The following is a 20,835-nucleotide window of genomic DNA, read 5'->3' on the forward strand; positions in this document are numbered from 1 at the left end:
CCTAGAGAATATCTTTGGTCCTCTTGTCAGTATTTCCATAGCCCCTAGTTGAACAAGTTACTTTTGTGATTTCTCACTAAGTCAGGCTGAAATTATCTCCTATTTGGAGAAGCCCTGTTCTAGTTTCTGGACCTCTAAAGGTGTTTGGGATTTTAGGAAAGTAATGAAGGAACGACAGATAGACGTCCCCCTACTGGGCCTGGGGCCTGATCAGGGCCTGACTGCAAATCTTAGCGGTGCTCTTACTGTTGGCTGGGTGCTTTTAGTCTTCCAGGGCACACCCTGGTAGATAACTAGCTGAGTCATAGAGAGTGCAAGAGGATGGAGGCCCTTCCTACTCGCCCACCCTCAACTTCAGTAAAGAGAGCATGTTTCACATCACACATATGAGCTTTTAGGCTCTAGAATTAATTGCTCAAGCTTTTGGACTTTAAGGACTTACAAAGTAAAAACATGAGTGTTCTGAAGATTTTTTTTTAAGATATTTTTGAATGAAGAAAACATTCTGGATTCTAGAGCTATCCTATATTTGTCAGGGAGGGGGCACAAGAATATAAATAGGAACCCCAGCTTGTTCCTGGCTTTTCCTCCCAGGCATGCATGTGGAATACCCCCCTTACCATCCCAGCCTCTCTATTATTCCTGCCTCCAGTCCTGGGGTGGTAAAGAGACCTGCATAGGCCCTGGCAGCAGGCACTGGGATGACCAGGTACCCGCTAAATTCTGGGGACCCAGGTGCTGGAGGGTGGTCAAGGAGTGGATGGGGGGCCCTGCCGGCTCTGGGTAAGCATCCTTACCCCATGGAGAGGGGTGCTGCTGAAGGAGAGCTAGAGTAGGGTCCTCTAAAGCACAGGGCCCAGGAAGGGGACCCTGGTTGTCTGGGTCTGAAGACAGTACTGCTGCATTCCATTCTAGCCAAAATTAACCGAGTCTTTAAGCCTCTTTAAGGCCACCAAATACCAAAAGGGGTGTCAAGGGTTTTGGTGCCTTCACACACATTAGGTGTGCACTGAACTGGGGAGGAACTGGACTTCTACACAGCACTGTTCGTGGGTGCCATCCTCTGACTATTTAGCAGAAGGGGATCCGACTGCTCCTTTGAATTATGAATTGTCTGGAGAATCCGGCAAACCTGGGGCTCTGGAGCTGAGCACATATTGAGAAGCTCATCAGTTGGTTCCTAAAAACTATCTTAATTCGTGGAATTTGAAGTCTTAAATAAGTCTACCGAAGTATGAGGAAGGGCAAACTTTCCCGACAGAAGTCCTCAGGCAACATTTCAGCCCCGCGGGTGGTGTGGGATGTAAAGAGGGTACCAGGGCTGCTTCAGCGCACGTGAACGGTTTAGGTCCTGATGTGCTCAGTCCCCGGGGTACAGGCCGCCCCACTTGAGACTACTCTGCAACAGAGAGTTTCCACTTAGTAGAAGGGTTTTCAACAAACCAGAATTTCTGTCCTGATTTCCTGAGCTTATGTCATTTCTTTTTAATAACCCATCTGCCTTGCTCTGTGACGTTAGTCTTCTTAGAAGTAGAACAAGCCCATACTAGGGAAAAATGTAAACAATGCATTTAATTTCCCAATGTCTAAGCCTACAGGCTCTGGAAAACCGCTCCCTTCTTAAAAGGCTGCAGGGCGGTAAAGTCTCTGGAGAAAGACTGCGAGTAAAGGGCTTCTTGGGAGTTCCATAAGGTTTGGACTCCCACCTTCCTGTTGCTGCAACAAGACTGAGCCTTAAATCATGTCTGTTCCAAGCAGACGGACGTGGAAGGCTTCCTTAATCTGAGCAAACACAAAGGTTATGTGCTCTTGAGTGTTGGGAGAACCGGTTCCAAGTTGCAATTATATCAGCTGCTGGTCCAACCTTTCAAGGCCTAAGGAAGCTTCCCTGACACAATGTTAGCTGCTCTGGTAGGTTCCTGGTTACATGCTACCAGGGTGGTGATGCGGTCTGTCTGTGAGGCCACACCTCTAAAAGGCTCCCTTGTCTTACTGTTAAGAAACTGATGTGTAAAGTTTTCCCTGGACTTCTTCAACGTGACAGTTACACAGAACTGTGGGGAATTCCCTGGAGGTCCAGTGGTTAGGACTCCGAGCTTCCATTGCCGTGGCCTGGGTTCAATCCCTGGTCGGGGAACTAAGATCCTGCAAGCTGCGCAGCCCGGCCAAAAACAAAAAAACAAAAAAACTATGTATGAGACAGAATCGAGTCGTGGGTTTGTAATTTGATCTTTTTCAGATGGCTGAGGGTAGAAACTCTTTCAGAATCTCAATAGAAGAGAGGTGCCCCATGCCCTGCCTGCCCTGCCCCCTGCTGCACTTTTAGACCATGGGAGGGCCACGTGAATTTACAGCTTGAGCACAGACATACACTTCCAGGTCTAGAGAGATTTAGTTCCCTTCTCTAAATTATGCAAAATTCCTAATCTGTCAGGTGGATGTGCCTAAGTATTTCCCAAGAACAGGAATATATAAGTTGGTCAGAGAGGAAGAGAAGGCAAAAATGAAACTAAGTAAAATGCAGGGTAAGGATGAAAATTGTGTGCTTTGGTGTGAAAATTAAATTCAAACAAGAATGCTGGAGTTCATTACATGGACCTATGCTATACACTAGAGGGATACAAAGACAAACCCATCTCTACTTTTAATAAACACCTAGTCAGTATATAAGACACATCAACACACTGAGTCCAACTATAATACACATCCTACTATATCTGATTCACTTTACTTCTCTGAATATCTAGACTTATAAGACTTTCCCATCCTGTTCTAGGTGTAAGATAGCTCAGTTACCTAGTCATGGCAACATCAAACATTAAGGCTGAGAGGGTGTTAAGGCTCTTCTAGTTTAATTCTGTCATTCTGAGATGAGGGGGTTATGTGTCTTGTCTGATACACACAGACAGTTGGTAGCAGCAATGAAAGCAAAACTTGGGTATCTATATTCCCAGTAAAGTAACTATTAGCTTTTGCTGTCTTCCTGATGACTTCTTAAATCAAAAGTCATTTTTCTTATTACCCTGTACAAGGAGGAAGAGATTTATTTTGAATTGCTTTAAAGGACTTAGTTAAAATGCAATGTGACATGCTGCATAAAAATACACCCTAATATATATACAGCCTGGTCTTGGGTCTCCTAGGTCAAAAGGACCACAGATTTAGGTCACTCACCACTAGAGGGCACTCAGATTTCCCCAACTGATTTAAAGAGGCTTCAAATACAGCCTGCAAATCAAGTTTATCAACATGACATTTTCTATCAATAGTAAAAGGTAAATGGCCATTTCCCCAGAATATACTGGCATACTGTTTCTGGGCATAGGCATCTAATGTGTATGTGTGTGTGTATGTGTGTATGTGTGTGTGTATGTGTGTATGTGTGTGTGTGTGTGTGTGTATGTGTGCGTGTGTGTATACACACACATAAACATGTTATAATTAATATATTTGTTATAATTAATGTTACTATTTCATATTCAAGCCTGATGTTTTCTCAAAGGACACCTATTTATTGCGTTCAAGTGGTAAGCAGATTTCCGAAGTAAAGATTAACTTAAAAGACAACTTGCCTCCAGAGCACTGACACGAACCCCAGTGGGCTCCTGCCCAAATCCGCAGGCCTGCAACATTCTAAGTAAATCATGCTTGTTCTTGGGGCCCTTGGATACTCTGATTTAAAAAGGAGAAGAGAAGAAAAGGAGAGCTTCCTCTGCTATAAAAGGAGATGAATACAAGCCAGGCAATTTCTTTAACCTTCCAGTTTATCATCCCTGAAGGCCTTCTTCTGATCATGTGGGGAATTTCTGGAGATTTATACCTAGAGCTGTGGAAATCCATTCTCTCCAGGAGGCCCAAGCACTTTCTGGCTGTGTTATTTAAATTCTGCAAAAGTCTATTCCATATGCAAAAGTTAAATTAATATATAAGAGTGATTATTAACTACCACCGTAGCATTGCCCCGTCTGAAAAGTACAAGAATCGTCTTTGTGAAAAAGGGTGGAGGGTTTCTGCAAAGCACCTGTACCTCCGGCTGTCTTGTCAGAGCTGCTGATGATTAGCCTTCTGAATTCTGGATTCGGCTGAATTGGTTTCCTGCCCCATGGCACTTACCTGATCAAGACTAGCCTGTTCTTTGCCAAGCACTATGGAAAACTTGGTTCACAGCACTGAAAAAGGATACATCTAATTCACTCTGGAAAAGAGAAAAGAGTCCAAGGATGAGAAGGAGACACTGGGACACAATGCACTTAGCAGAGACAGCGGCTGCTCTGGTTGTCAGCCTGAAAGCAGGTGGGAGAGGCTGCTCTGTAGGGAGAAGCCTGAGTGCGGGAAGGCCCTGAGTTTGGGACAGTGATTTAAAAAAACAAAATAGGCTGCAGTTTAGAGGACTTTTATAGGCTAAAACATTTCACCTTTAGAGTGTAGAGGGAATAAACTAATTCAACCTTTACAGATCATAGGTAATTTGATAGGTATATACAAAATCGTAATAATGTGCACACAGTTTGAATCCATCAGTTTTACTTCTAGAAGTCTCTCCTAAGGGAACAGTTAAATAACGGCACAATGATGTGTGACAGCATATTCAGGGTAATGTTATTTATAGTAGCAAATTGCTGAAAACAAGCTAAGTGTCTATCAAGGGGGGACTACTTAAATAAATTATAGCAAATCCACAAATGATGACATAGGTACATAAGTCCTGACATACTGTTAAATAAAAAAGCTAGTCTGGGGCTTCCCTGGTGGCGCAGGGGATAAGAATCTGCCTGCCAATGCAGGGGACACGGGTTCGAGCCCTGGTCCGGGAAGATCCCACATGCCGCGGAGCAACTAAGCCCGTGTGCCACAACTACTGAGGCTGCACTCTAGAGCCCATGAGCCACAGTTACTGAAGCCCACGCACCTAGAGCCCGTGCTCCACAACAAGAGAAGCCACCGCAATGAGAAGCCCATGCACCACAACGAAGAGTAGCCCCTGCTCACCGCAGCTAGAGAAAGCCCGTGCATAGCAACAAAGACCAAACACAGCCAAAAATAAATAAAAATTTAAAAGCTAGTCATAAAATGGTATATACAGCATTATCCCCTGTATATATGTAGATAGATATAGATATAGTTAGATACAGATACATAAAGCCTAAAAGGCAATGTACCTAACAGTATGTATCAATAAACGGCATGCTCACTGATGATCTACCCTTTCTTTTCGCTCATATGTATTTTTAATTTTTTTTAATGAACAAATTTATGTCCTGAAAAAGTCATAGATGGAGAAAAGATGAAAGCGCTAAATTCATCTTTGAAAGGACTTAAGGTTTGTCAAGTGCAGCACTGACAACTCTGATCCCACTTCCTCAACAGCAACAGCCCTCATCTCTTGCAAAACTGCCTCTCTGGAAGCTAACTGGGCTGGCTTTCTGTTTTGAAACGTGATGTTAAGATGCTTCTTTCAGCCCAGACAGCATGAGATTGATCTCCAAATTTAAGATTTGGAACCTCTAAGATTAAAAATAGCCCCAGAAAAACTGTTTAAAACTCACAAACCTAAAAATAAATCTTAGATGACAAGGCATTCTCCATGAGTGGGACAGATTCTATTTTCTTTCCCAGGGTTCTCTTCTCTCTCCTCTTTTTCTTCTTTTTGCTACTGTCATCCTAAACCAGGTCATCCCTTAGTACTCTCCAAGTCCTGTATAATCACCTGGCTTAAATTAAATCCTAATCTTTACTTCTGTGGTTTATGTGGTCACTGACTCTCTCCCTAGAATAACAGCTAAAATTCAGCAACCTGCTATTTATTCTTAGTTACCGAATATAATAGTTTTTAAAACCTTAGCAATGATAGTGCCTGTACCCACGCTTTATTCTCCCAGGTTTAAAACATTGCTATTTTGGGAAATTATATTCTTCTTGATAGGTGTTCCCTTAAAGTGACTAACCATGGCCAGCTCTGAATCACAGACCCTGACTTGCAACCAGTCTGTCTAAGAAAGTGGTCATCAGGAGATAAGCCGGAACTACAGCTATGCTGTCCGTATGGTAACCACCTGCCTCACATGGTGATTTAAATCAATTAAAATTAAATAAAATTATAATTTCAATTCCTCATTTACACTAATCACATTTCAAATATTCAAGAGGTACATGTGGCTTAGCACCTACCACATTGGATGGCACAGATAGAGAACATTTCTATCACTGCAGAAAGTTCTATTGGACAGAAAGTGCTGGTCTATAGTGCTCTCCCCAAGCAATCAATAAGAAGGTGGATTTTTTTTTTTTTTTTTTTTGCATTACGCGGGCCTCTCACTGTTGTGGCCTCTCCCATTGCGGAGCACAGGCTCCGGATGTGCAGGCTCAGCGGCCATGGCTCACGGGCCTAGCTGCTCCACGGCACGTGGGATCCTCCCGGACCGGGGCACGAACCCGTGTCCCCTGCATCAGCAGGCGGACTCTCAACCGCCGTGCCACCAGGGAAGCCCAAGAAGATGGATTTTAAAACCAGACCCAATGCCCCCTGTCCCTGCAAGGCCAGTCTCTGGAATGGCCAGACATCTTGCTCTTTCAGCTTTGGAGGGCACCAATCCCTTCCTAGCTAGAGGCACTACCATGTCGCAGGCCACTAGGCAGCTGCCCAGCTCCAACCGCTGAATTAGGAAATAGCTGACAGCAAGCCTCATGCATTAAGGCAGTGGTTCTCAAAATTAAGCATGCATCAGAATCACTTGGAAGGCTTCTTAAAACACAGTTTCCTGTGCCTCAACCCAGAGTTTCTGATTCAGTAGTCTGGCGTAGGCCAAGAGTTTACACTTCTAACAAGTTCCCAGGTAATAATTATGCTGCTGGTCCAGGAACCACACTCTAAGAACAAACTGCACTAAGGCAATGAAAACAGGCTAGTCGATTGCCCTGTAACGAAGTCTGCCAGGGCTTCCCTGGTGGCGCAGTGGTTGAGAGTCCGCCTGCCGGACTGAAACCCGTGCACCTAGAGCCCGTGCTCCACAACGAAGAGTTGTGGCTCCACAACAAGAGAAGCCACCGCAATGAGAAGTCTGCGCACCACAACGAAGAGTAGCCCCCGCTCGCCACAACTAGAGAAAGCCCGTGCATGGCAACAAAGACCAAATGCAGCCATAAATAAATAAATAAATTTATATAAAAAAAGAAGTGCTGATATATGTTACAACGTGATCAGCATAACCTAGAAAACATTATGCTAAATTTAAAAAGCCAGTCACAAAAGACCATATTTTATTGTACTTTATATAATTCTATTTATATAAAATGTCTATAACAGGCAAACCTATAGAGACAGAAAGTAGACTGAAGATTGCCTAGTGCTTGGAGCAGGTGGAGGGGATAATTGGGAGAGAAATGCTAAATGGTATGGTGTTTCTTTCTGGGGTGATGAAATATTTTAAACTTGATTGTGGTGATGGTTACACAACTCTGGGTACATACTAAAAACTGTACACTTTAAATGGGTGAACTGTATGTTATTAAATTACATTTCAGTACAACTGTTAAAGGACTGCTGGAAAGGAACTCATGTATTCCTTAAGGGGACTTGGTTTTGATCCTCAAAGCAAGGGTCTGGATGGAAATGATTCTTAAACTAAAAGGGTCCTGGTGTCCTAGGAGGGGAAGCAGAAGAAAGAAGAAAAGAGAGAGGAAGTTCGATAGCAAAATATCTTAATTGAGAGAAAGACACAAGAGGTTCTTAGTCTTATAGAACTGGTTCTTTATAAAGATCTAAGACACACGTAGGTTTCTAACACGTTGGATGAGCCAGAAGGAAAGGTAATGAAAATTTGGCGTCATTTGATTTTTAACTTTTACACATTAAAGCTCTATATTAACACATTTTTTTAAATATATAAATGTATTTATTTATTTATTTTTGGCTGTGTTGGGTCTTTGTTGCTGCGCGTGGATCTTCTCCAGTTGTGGTGAGCGGGGGCTACTCTTCGTTGTGGTGCGGGGGGCTCCTCATTGCGGTGGCTTCTCTTGCTGCGGAGCACGGGCTCTAGGCGTGCGGGCTTCAGTAGCTGTGGCACGTGGGCTCAGTAGTTGTGGTGCACGGGCTTTGCTCCGTGGCATGTGGGATCTTCCTGGCCCAGGGCTCGAACCCGTGTCCCCTGCATTGGCAGGTGGATTCTTAACCACTGCGCCACCGGGGAGGCCCATTAACACATATTTTTGACATAGACCCATTTCTGGGAAATTGAGCTAAGGACGAAAACCATTTTTTAGTCATTAGACTTACCACTCGGCTGAAGTAGTCGTCTAAAACTTCCACGAAGTTATGGATGAATTCATAAATTGCCATCTCATTCTGAAATAAAAAAGGACGGGTGCAGTTAGTTTTATTTTTATTTATTTATTAAAAAAATATTTATTTTTTGGCTGCGTTGGGTCTTTGTTGCTGTGTGCGGGCTTTCTGTAGTTGCAGCGAACGGGGGCTACTCTTCATTGTGGTACGCGGGCTTCTTATTGCGGTGGCTTCTCTTGTTGCGGAGCACGGGCTCTCGGTGCATGGGCTTCAGTAGTTGTGGCATGCAGGCTCAGTAGTTGTGGCTCACGGGCTCTAAAGTGCAGGCTCAGTAGTTGTGGCACTCGGGCTTAGTTGTTCCGTGGCATGTGGGATCTTCCCGGACCAGAGCTCGAACCCGTGTCCCCTACATTGGCAAGTGGATTCTTAACCACTGCGCCACCAGGGAATTCCCGGGTGCAGTTAGTTTTAATATGACCTATTGGGGAAATCAGACATGGAGCTGCCCAGTCAGCAACCAGGTTTTAGAGCATTTGGTAAACAGATAATGTGAGCAAAGCAGCTTCCTATTGACAAATATTCAGAATAATTCTAGGACTTATTTCTTTAAAAGAAGCTTATCAATAGGGGAAATATAGAAAACCTTAACCTCTAAGAGTTTTTGAAAAGTCCATGATGAATTTAACTGAATTGAAACCAGATTGTGTCTGGTGATTATAGAGTTCTGAGGTTTACTCCCTGACTTCATCACCAACTGGCTGAAGCCTGGTTTTTATTTTGTTTTGTTTTCCCCCAGAGTCTTCATGTCATCACTTTCCCATCTGTGAAGATGGGGAAACCATCTCAAAGTTTGGTTCATGGATAAAAAAACAATCAACTGAGATTTCAAAGTATTTTAGATCTTAAATACCCTTTCAGGGATTCTATGGCCAAAGGTGCTATTGATCTGGGACTGACCATTTCTGAAAAGGTGAACTATATCTGATGAGATGTAATTACAACACAATCATATTTACAGTTTGCTCTGCCTTCTGAAATGTCAGCCTATGTTTAATGTCACAGTTGTTTGGCCCCTACCCTTGGCTAAGCTGCCCTACTGTGCCACACTGAATGAGGGCAGGAAACTGGTATTGCTTAGGGTCGAGGAAGGCATTCTGTGGTTTTGTGCTTCTCCACAAATTGCTCATCTAATCCAAAAAAAATCCTAGGTTTATCTCTTCCACACAGTTTCCCCAGCCTTGATAAAAATCAATATCCTTCAAGAGTCAAGATAATTGTTATGGAGGTAAGTGGGGAAGAAAATGTCAATTTAAGGAGGAATCAAAATCAGACTGTTGGGCTTCCCTGGTGACGTAGTGGTCGAGAATCCGCCTGCTGATGCAGGGGACAAGGGTTTGAGCTCTGGTCTGGGAAGATCCCACATGCCACGGAGCAACTAGGTCCGTGAGCCACAACTACTGAGCCTGCGCTCTAGGGCCTGTGAGCCACAACTACTGAGCCAACATGCCACAACTACTGAAGCCCGTGCGCCTACAGCCCATACTCCGCAACAAAAGAAGCCACTGCAATGAGAAGCCCACGCACCACAACAAAGAGTAGCCCTTGCTCACTGCAACTAGAGAAAAGCCAGCACGTGTCAGCGAAGACCCAACGCAGCCAAAATTAAATAAATAAATTTATTAAAAAAAAAATCAGACTGTTATTCCTAATTTTCTTGTATTTTCCATAAGCTCTTCTATTATCTTACCTCAGTGTCATTAACTCCGACCACAATGAAGAGAGCTGCATACTGCCGATATATCAGCTTAAAATCCTTATATTCAATGAAAGAGCACTAGACAAAACACAATTAGACATTAATTCCTGTGGTTGACAGGGATTTCTTCAAAATGGCATGCATAATTTCTAGGTTCTGATTTGAGTATCTGTCAACACATTCCTAGAAATATTCAACATTAAGATGTGACACAGTCTTTGCCGGCCGCCTCCTCACAGTACTCAGGGGAATGCTTGGAAGCATCTCTAGTGGGAGGTGGAGAAGTGGTCTTGGAAAAATGTCTGAGTGTTCACATGGGTTCCCACCTGTACTTCTTCTTATTCCTTTGCTTGGCTCTGTGTGGAACTCAGCCAGCAAAGAAAAGGCTACTAAATAATCAGCATTTTAGACTGCCTCCAAAAGTGAAAATAAGCCCACATGATAAAGAAGATTTTCTTCTTTCCATCTCCCCTGGGCTCTTTTGGAAGCAATTAGAGATTCCGTTTGTACTATCTGATAGTCATTCAAGAGCCAAATATACAGGGCATACACACATGCAAAAAAGAAAAAATCTTGACTTCTTTTTGAGAAGAATCAATGTAGGCTCTTTTTATAAATTATTTAAAGATGGCTTTTGTGTGGCAGACACTAGACAAAAATCTCCCACTGTAAATATTGCTTTATAGGAATTAATAACTAGCTTACCATTACTGACTAGTGGAGGAAACAACTCCCTTCCCATTCATCTCTTTCCTAAAGCCATTGTACAAAGGGGGAGAGGAAGGCACTGGGTGGACAGGAATTGGACAGCAGGCTGAAGGTACAGTGCTGCCCTTCCTTTGGATTTTTGGGTGCGCTTGACCAAATGTGACTGAGCAAAAACGGTATGACTTTTTGCACTGGGATATGTTGCTCTATGGGGCTCAGATGTACCTGGGAATGAAGCTGCAAGTTGTTTTGGTTTGGTTTGGTTTGGTTTTTTTTGGCCATGCTACACAGCTTGTGGGATCTTAGCTCCCTAACCAGGGATCGAACCCGCATCCCTGGCAGTGAAAGCACAGAGTCCTAACCACTGGACCGCCAAGGAATTTCCAAAGCTGCAAGTTTTGATTATGGCATTTCTTCCACGGGAAAGCCATTCAACGATCTATATAATGGAGGCATTTGAGGCTTTTATTTGACATTAGGATAAAAGTATTAAGTCCAGGACCATTCTGCAGCTTTTGGTTCATTGTAGAGCCAGTATTATTTCTGTTCAGTCAGATCTTTCAAGGAAACAAAATCTATTTGAAAGAACTGAGGAACATTTTTCAAAGGCTCTCAGGAGTTTCTGACATTCAAAAAAAAAGTATCCAAGCACCTTTGTGGATAAAATAAAAATGAAGCTGAGATTGTGTTACTTTGGTACCTGATTATGCTAAAAGCCCAGTGGGTTCCCTTTAAAATCTAAGATAATTTAGAATGCTTCAAAAATATCTAATGGTATGTTCATTTCAAAGCATATATTTCAGAGGGTAACCTATCAGTGAAAACTATGAAACTGTAGAGTGCCTACATTCTGCAGAAAGATTCAAACAGAAATACTTCTGCAGTTTGTTTACCTTTACTTAAAGTATGTGGCTATTAACACAGTCCTTTAATAGTTTTTGTTTTCTTTTGACAACTACATAAAGCAGTGTGTGCCATGGCAGTCCAAAGTAGTAATTCAAAGAGGACTCTGAGATGTTCTGACTGGAAAATCAATTTAGAAGCCAAGGGAAACACAGTTCTAATGCGTAACTTGTGAGCACTGATGTAGCTTAATATTTTATGACTTACCAGTGGTTCCCAGGAGCAGCCTTTCTACATATGCAGTGAAAAAGAGAACTAGCAAAATTAATGGGTGATTTAAATAAGCTTTCTGGATTTGCATTAGTTTGCTCAGTGATTTCCAAGGATTCCAAGTTTAGGGCCTAGACTAAGTAATTCTCCAACTAAAGTCCTTTGTAAAAGTAGACTCAGTTTTTACAATTCCTGTTTACTATTATTTTAACGATTTAATTTAACCTCAATTTTGGCAGAATGGATAGATTTGTTGTTTCATATGACTTTTTTAACTTCAATTTCTCCCATCTATATAATAAGACAAGTTCAAATCAAGTTTGTTTTGTTTTTAAATTACTTGTTCCAGTATTACGTTGGTGGTAAATTTATAAAAATGATAAGCAGAAAAAAACTGCACTCCACATGAGAATCATGTTATTATCCTCCGGCACAAAGTGGGTCTTGACTGTTCTCCTCTATACTGGTCATCTGACCTTCATCTTTTGGCTTAAAGAAAGCCGTCTGCTACAGGCACTCCTAAGAGTTCCAAGGGCTGAATTCATATGAACAAAAAAAAAAGGTATGTCTATTAGCAGGCTTAAATTTGAGCTGCCACTTCCATAGTGCAATAAGACAAATATGCTGACCTAAATATGAACCCAAGACTTTTCCTGATTTTCTTTGCTTTTATTTTCCTTAAGGGGATGTAAAGAGAGCTATGCGGCAGTCTTCATTTCACTTCATTTGTTAATTTTCCCTAATAGCTATTGAAAGAATGTAGTTCAAAGAAAACGATGGCCCCTGCGACTCAGTAATAATAAATTTGCCACTGCTGAGTTGAATGCAGAGATCAAAGAGAATCAGAAACTTACTTGTTCATTGGATCGAGAGAGACAGCTCTTTATGACTTCTGTTTCCAGAAGTGTACGCTTATTAATCTCCACATGTTCATAGTACTTAGAAAGTCGGGTCTGCCCTTGTTTATTCACCATGAGGAAAAATTTTATCATTTTTTTTTTCTGGCCAGTATTTTTCCAAATATAGTTCAAAAGGTATGGCGAGGGGTAGCTGTAACCAGAACCTGAAGAATAAAAGAACAACAGAAAGGCAAGATCAAATTTCTCAAGAATCATATTAAATGTGTTCTGTAGATGAACCAGAAGTAAAACGTCTTCTGATAATATTGGTCTTCACTCCTGTGAACTAAATGAGACTTTAATAAATAACTAAAGATAAATTTTCCTTAGTTATCCTCCAAAACATTTTTGAGTATCTACAGTAGTTCTACTCATATTCATTCAATTGTTTCATCAATCTTGTTGGGCGCCAACTATGTGTCAAGCACCAGAAGGAGAATATGGATGAAGAAGTAATTATTTCTGATCTTCAGATCATGACACCTAGCAAAGGTACTGGATAGGTAAACAAATAACAGCAGTACAGAGTGATGAGTTATAACTGGGACAGGTATACTTCTGTGGTGCACAAAAGGGAGGGACAAGGAGCATCATAGGAAAGTTGGGAATGGCTTCCCAGACAAGGGGCATTTAAGCAAGATCTTGAAGAATGACCCAGAGGGAGAGACTCTGAGGCACAGAAAATAGGGGTATGAAAGCTCTGGGAAGTTCACTTTGGTTGCAGGTCAGGGGGCAAGAAGAATGGTCACAGGAAATTGAGCTGCTCGCATAAGATAAAATGGGCTTTAGAAGTTATGTTAAGGAATATGAAATTTATTCTATGGACAATGGAGACAGGATGTGTAGTGAAGCTCTTCTTTCCTTAGTGTTGAAAGCAGTAGTAACATCAACTATTTGTCGAAGTCCTCGTACAAGGCCCCGTAACAAGTCCTATAAGGTTCTGTACTGAGCAATTTACATACATTATTTAGTTCTCACAATTTTCTGAGGCAGGGACTTCTGTTATCCCCATTTTAAGGACAAGAAAACTGAATTTTACGGATGTTAAGGCACCCAGGATACCTGGATTACTGTATGTCAGGGGTGAGATGCAGGTCAGAGGCCAAGCGCATACACAGATCCATGACACCCCTACTCCTCATTCATGCTTGTGGGTTTATTTCAAACTCAGCTGTATTGAATCCCATGTTTGTTATTCTTATACTTAATATAGTTTTTGAAATAACCAATGCAAAAGCGCACAATATTGACCAATGGCCAATTCTTTCATCATGAGCATCAGAGCTGTCTCAGGCCAATCTTACAAAATCATATTCACATTTTGTAATATCTTTGAAAATCAGTGCAAAAGACCAAGGTTAACAATAGTTCTTAAGCGAAATTTTAAAACTTGGAATAATTTTACAGAATAGTTGCAACAGATGATAATATTTTTATATTATTTTTTGCCTTCCTAGCTCATCTTTTATTTCCTAAACCCTATCAGACAGGCGGTTATCTCATAACAATTCCAAACACTAAGAGCTGGTTAGAGGCAGATCCAGTCTGGCAAAGCCTGGGGCTGCTGTGTTCATTCGGTGTGCAGAACAGGATGTCATCTAGACCAGCTCAGCCGGGGATTTGACAGCTGTGCCACAGGGGGAGGCCTGTGGTCATTCACTCCCTTTTCCAGGAAGATAAACTCACTACTGTAGGTGGCATTGCAACATACTCTGTGTTATTTAATCGTCTGGTGTTAAGTCCTGCTTTTATCCTCCTTACAAATTACTGCCAGTAAAAATTATGGCAGATGACTAATAAATTAAGATTACCATCCTTTCCTTTATTCCCTTTCAGCAAAGTTATTTTAAAACCATCTTTATGAAAGTTAGAAATGACAATCCTATACCCTGGACTCCAACTGCCAGGTAAAAGAAAATATTGTCTCAAAGGTACTCATGGCCAAACCATTGCCTTTAAATGCCCTGGTTGCATTAAGTGGTAAAATGAGATGTAAAATGATCCCACTGAGATGCTACACCAAGGGATCAAATTGGTTTCCACCTTACAAGCACAGCATTCCTTCCCACTGACTTCAAGAGCAAGGATGACAAACAAGGACGTGCTGAACTGATTCTCATTAGGACACAAGTCTTGAAAATAGTAGCTGAAGGCATCTAAAGACTTGAATACAGTATTTTTTTTTGCACGCTCATAAACAATTACACGATTTACAACTGTAGGATTACACAGTGGTAATAAAGCAGACAAGCAAAACTGTAAAGTATTTCTATAATAAAATATACAACACCAAAATATACAATGTGGAGACTCAGAGACAGGTACATGTTTGAGAACTGAAGATGAATGACGTAAGCACCTATCCTGGTTACTAATTACCAGGGGGGAGGGAGATCAAATAATTATGAAACTGAGGTAGGGCAATAAGAAGGAATATGCTTAGACAAGTGCTGGGAGTGGTCGGGGAGCAGATATGAACTTCCTCTGTTAATATACTCTTTGCATTCAACAACACACGGGCTGGGAAAGATGTCTTGATTGCCAAGAAGTTAGGAGATTCCACACCCAAGAACTTGTGTGAATGTGTGTGAAAAATCAAGGAAGAATAAAAAAGAAACTTTACTGGGGAAGACCTTACACAAAGGGTGCTAGGATGCCTAAAGGCCAAGACTAGGGAGGTGGGTAGATTCACAGTAGAATATAAACAGATCAGCGTCCCAGTCCCCTACATGATGTAAACTTAATGCTTAGAGAAAAGACAGACTGGAAAGACTGAAGTAAGTATTGAATTGGGCACAGTTTTCATACTTCTGATGGTGTATTTCTGGGAGTTAGAACTGGAAGAATCTTTATAGGTTGTCATAGCCAAAGATGACAAATAGATTTCAACTTGGGTGCCAACTTTGATTAACTGTACTAACTGCATTGAGCACTGTGTTGAGAAGGATTCTGAAGCTGTTTTCAGGTTCAGAGCAAGACGATGTCATGAATAATTAGTAATGTCAGTTGTGGGTTAGGAAGCAGGGTGTGGCAACATATGCACCTTGTATCTGTCATCTCTGATGTGCACTCCATTTTGTAGATGGGAAAACTGTTAATCTGAGATGCAGAGTGAGGTCCTGAATTCTGGTCTCTTGACTCATAATGCTGTCTTTATCACATTGCCTCTGCCTCACTCAGTGTATTAGTGTCATTAATGTCCATTTAAGCTTAATAAGCATCAACTTCAGGTATCTTTGGGAATGATCAACTCAACATTATCTTTTCTAATGCTGCTGCACAATGAATGGAAAATACCAAACAATTCACTGCGTGAAAACAGTAGAGTAGGAAGTTTCTGGAAATGAAAATGTTATTTGATGATGGCTAACATCCTTTCTAGCTCTAAATGCTTTCTATGTACCCCAGAACCATAATATTGTAAAACTCACACACACACACATACACATACACACACACACACACACACACACTCTCAGGGAATATCAGACAAAAACTTTGTTTTTGCCCCATGAAAATGACTGAAATAAAATCCCCCAAGTTACAAAGCCAATTTCCACCAAAAACTGTATACTACTCGTAAGGTATAATAGTCAAAAGCATGAACTAGGTAGAGCTTGACTGTTTGGCTCTACTACTTATTAGCCTTGTGATCCTGGGAAGATTACTTAATCTTTCTGTACTCAGTCTGAGGTACAATGGGAATAATATTAGTACTGACCTTCTAGGTTGTGAGGAGTAGTTAGTGTATGTAACATTCTTAAAACAGTGTTTGGCAGTTGGCATGAAGTGAGTGCTATGTAAGTGTTGGCCAATGTCATTACGATAGTATATCACCTCTTCCTCAGACAAGCCTTTCCTGCCTATCCCAATCCCTCTTTCTAACCACAGAAAGTTGGCTGTCTTTTCTTTGAACCCATCACTGTATCTTACAAAACCTGTCACCCTAAATAATCACTATTTGATTACATTCTGAGCTCCCCAACCAGACCAGTGATTTTCACTGTTTTACTGTGATATATTTTACACTGTGATATATTTTACATTGTGACCCAGTATACAGGTACATACATATCTGAATGGAAGTTCATAAAACAATACTTGCCCATACTTTGGGTATTGTACTCCAGTATCTTCTATGACCTTTCATTTTATAAAAAATGCAGTTGTGAGGGGTATGGATTACACAGATGTATGGATTTTTCAAAACTTACCAAATGTAAATTTTATATAAAAAGAAACTAATACTCTGGTTAATGATATACATGCTGAAGTATTGGGGGGAAATGTACTGATGTCTACAATTTACTTTTTGTGGGGGGGGCGGCGGGCTGTGCTGCCTGGCTTGCAGGATCTCAGTTCCCCAACCAGGGATCAAACCCGGGCCAAGGCAGAGAAAGCCCGGAATCCTAACCACTAGGCCACCAGGGAACTCCCTATAATTTACCTTGAAATGCACCAAAAAAACGAAGATAAATTAATGGATGGGTAGACAGATGGATAGATGGTTAGATATATGATAAAGTAAGTACAGTCGGCCCTCTAGATCTGTGGGTTCCATATCCACAGATTCAACCAACCATGGATTGAACATATTTGGGAAAAAAAAATTCCAATATGTTCCTAAAAGCAAAACTTGAATATGCCGTGCACTGGCGACTATTTACATAGCATTTACATTGTATTAGATATTATAAGTAATTTAGAGTTATTTCTAGATTAAGTTATTTTAAAGTATATGGAAGGATATGCGTAGGTTATATGCAAACACTAAGCCATTTTACATAAGGAACTTGAACATGCACCGATTTGGGTATGTGTGGGAACTCTAGAACCAATCCCCCACGGATACTGAGGGACGGATGACTATATAGTAAAAGATTAATGGTAGAATTTAGGTGGTGAGTATATGGGAATTCACTGTGCAATTCTTTTCAACTTTGTAGTATATTTGAAAATCGTCACAACAAAATATTGAGGAAAAATGCTAGTTGTGGACCACTGATATATTTTTTTTAATTCCATAGATTTTATTTTTTAGAATAGTTTTAGATTTACAGAAAAAATTGCAAGGACAGTATAGAGTGTTCTCATATACTCCACACCCAGTTTCCCCTATCATCAACATCTTAGTTAGTATGGTACATATGTTACAATTAATGAATTGATACATTATTATTACCTGAAGTCTATATTTTATCCAGATTTCCTTACATTTCACTGAATGTCCTTTTTCAGTTATAGGATCCCATATTATATTTAATCTTCACATCTCCTTGGAATGCACTTGGCTTTGACAGTTTCTTACACTTTCCTTGTTTTTGATGACCTTGACAGTTTTAAAGAACACTGATCAGGTATTTTATAAAATGTCCTTCTATTGAGATTTGTTTGATGTTTTTCTCATGATTAGACTGGGTATATGGGTTTTGGGGAGGAAAACAACAGAGGTCAAGTGCCATTTTCATCACATCCTATCAAGGGCACATACTACCAACATGACCTATCACTATTGATGTTACCTTGGTCACCTGGCTGAGGTAGTTTTTGTCAGGTTTCTTTACTGTAAAGTTATTCCCTAACCCCATCCCCTGCCCTTTCCATATTGCACTCGTTGGAAGGAATTCATTACGTGCAGCCCACGTTAAGGGGTAGGGATTTTAGTTTGATCTCCTTGAGGGGGGAGTATCTACATAAAATTATTTGAAATTCTACTGCACAGGAGATCTATTCTACCTATTTATTCAACCATTTATTTACATCAGTACTGACCCATGGATATTTTATTTTATACTTTGAGTTATAATCCAATATGACCCAATGATTTTTAATTTCATAATCTGCTAAAGGACTATGACCCAAAATTTGAAAAAGACTATACCAGACAATGAACTTGTGGGTAGGGTCTATATCTTACTTCAGATATTTGCATTGTGCCTAGTATATAGTGAACATCCAATAAATGTTTGTTGAGGGACTTTGCTGATGGTCCAGTGGTTAAGACTCTGAACTTCCATTGCAGGGGGCACAGGTTTGATCCCTGGGCAGGGAATTAAGATCCTGTATGCCCTGCAGCACAGCCAAAATATATTTAAAAATAAATAAATAAATAAAATTGTTGAATGAATGAAAGCTTTTTTTGTTTAGCAATAAATTTTCCTTAAATAAAAATAACAAAAGTATTCAAGCAAAGAAAACATATAAAATACCCTGGTATCCCAACTCCTGCTGCAAATCCTGTTCATCTTACCAAAGACTGAACCAATGTTTTTCAATATGTTTAATGCATATCCTTCTAGACCTTTTCTATACATTTACATGTAAATATTCATGCATGTGTAGCAACTCTATTTTTTAAACATAAATGTGATCAATGAACTCCAAAATGTCAAGAGGCTAGTGTAGTGTCTATTCTCTTCCAGTACCATTAAATGAACCTGGTCCACTCACAAGACCCCGGTTGGATTCTACAAAAGGACACTAAAGGGATGTATTTTTGAATTCATCAAAAGGACATCCTGCTGAAACAATCTAGCTCAGGCTTTCCTGGGTCTTTGTCCCATCGGTCCAGTACCTTGGCTCCCATTCCAGCTCAGGTCTTGGTGCTTAATGAAATGGTTTGGATTTCTACACTCTTGATCTTGACCTTCCACAAGTTGATCTTTGGTATCTGCCCTTTGGCTATAACTCCAAGGGGCTTTGACACCCAGCCCTTGCACTATATAATATTATATAATATCTAACTTACAAAGTGGTGGCAAAGATTAAATGAAGAAATAATACAGTTTTTGTAAAATGTTTAGCACACTGACTTCTTTCATTTCCTCCCTTTATGTGTATTAAATTAGAGGGACTTAACGTAGTGGCCCAGTGGGTAAGAATCCGCCTGCCAATGCAGGAAACACAGGTTTGATCCCTGGTCCAGGAAATTCCCACATGCCACAGAGCAACTAAGACATGTGCCACAACTACTGAGCCTGCGTCCTAGAACCTGTGAGTCACAACTAGTGAGCCCGCATCCAACAGCTAGTGAAGCCCGCGTGCATAGAGCTGGTGTTCCCCAAAGAGAGAAGCCACTGCAATGAGAAGCCTGTGCACTGCAATGAAGAGAAGCCCCCGCTCGCCACAACTAGAGAAAGCCCGTGCACAGCAACGAAGACACAATGCAGCCAAAAATAAATAAAATTTAAAAAATTATTTAAAAAATTACAGAGCAGAAGAAGAACTACAATCCTGCAGCCTGTGGAACAAAAACCACATTCACAGAAAGATAGACAAGATGAAAAGGCAGAAGGCTATGTACCAGATGAAGGAACAAGATAAAACCCCAGAAAAACAACTAAATGAAGTGCAGATAGGCAATCATACAGAAAAGGAATTCACAATAATGATAGTGAAGATGATCCAGGACCTCGGAAAATGAATGGAGGCAAAGATCAAGAAGGTGCAAGAAATGTTTAACAAAGACCTAAAAGACTTAAAGAACAAACAAACAGAGATGAACAATGCAATAACTGAAATGAAAACTACACTAGAAGGAATCAATAGCAGAATAACTGAGGCAGAAGAACGGAAAAGTGACCTGGAAGACAGAATGGTGGAATTCACTGCTGCAGAACAGAATAAAGAAAAAAGAATGAAAAGAAATAAAGACAGCCTAAGAGGCCTCTGGGACAACGTTAAACACAAAAACATTCGCATTATAGGGGTCCCAGAAAGAGAAGAGAGAGAGAAAGGACCCGAGAAAATATTTGAAGAGAATATAGTCGAAAACTTCCCTAACATGGGAATGGAAATAGCCACCCAAGTCCAGCAAGCACAGAGAGTCCCATACAGGATAAACCCAAGAAGAAACACGCCGAGACCCATAGTAATCAAACCGGCAAAAATTCAAGACAAAGAAAAATTATTGAAAGCAACAAGGGAAAAATGACAACATACAAGGGAACTCCCATAAAGTTAACAGCTGATTTCTCAGCAGAAACTCTACAAGCCAGAAGGGAGTGGCATGATATACTTAAAGTGATGAAAGGGAAGAACCTACAACCAAGAGTACTCTACCTGGCAAGGATCTCATTCAG

The 20,835-nt window shown here is 40.8% G+C and overlaps 1 protein-coding gene across 5 annotated transcripts in view; it reads right to left on the minus strand.

Moving 5' to 3' along the window:
- Positions 1-20,835, minus strand: part of AP4S1 (adaptor related protein complex 4 subunit sigma 1) — a 61,221-nt gene that overhangs the window by 6,046 nt on the left and 34,340 nt on the right. For 3 of the 5 annotated variants that reach the window (XM_060004726.1, XM_060004725.1, XM_060004727.1), the window contains 4 exons: positions 12,710-12,918; positions 10,026-10,112; positions 8,273-8,341; positions 4,184-4,195 (listed from right to left, as the gene is read on the minus strand). In XM_060004726.1, coding sequence (XP_059860709.1) covers positions 4,184-4,195; positions 8,273-8,341; positions 10,026-10,112; positions 12,710-12,847 — 306 coding nt within the window. In that variant the 5' untranslated portion in view covers positions 12,848-12,918. Of the gene's footprint in view, positions 1-3,166; positions 4,196-8,272; positions 8,342-10,025; positions 10,113-12,709; positions 12,919-20,835 lie in introns of those variants that run through there. The other 2 variants (XM_060004728.1, XM_060004729.1) reach the window with 2 other exon arrangements.

The sequence above is a fragment of the Delphinus delphis genome, chromosome 2, assembly GCF_949987515.2.
Source record: "Delphinus delphis chromosome 2, mDelDel1.2, whole genome shotgun sequence".
NCBI lineage: Eukaryota > Metazoa > Chordata > Mammalia > Artiodactyla > Delphinidae > Delphinus > Delphinus delphis.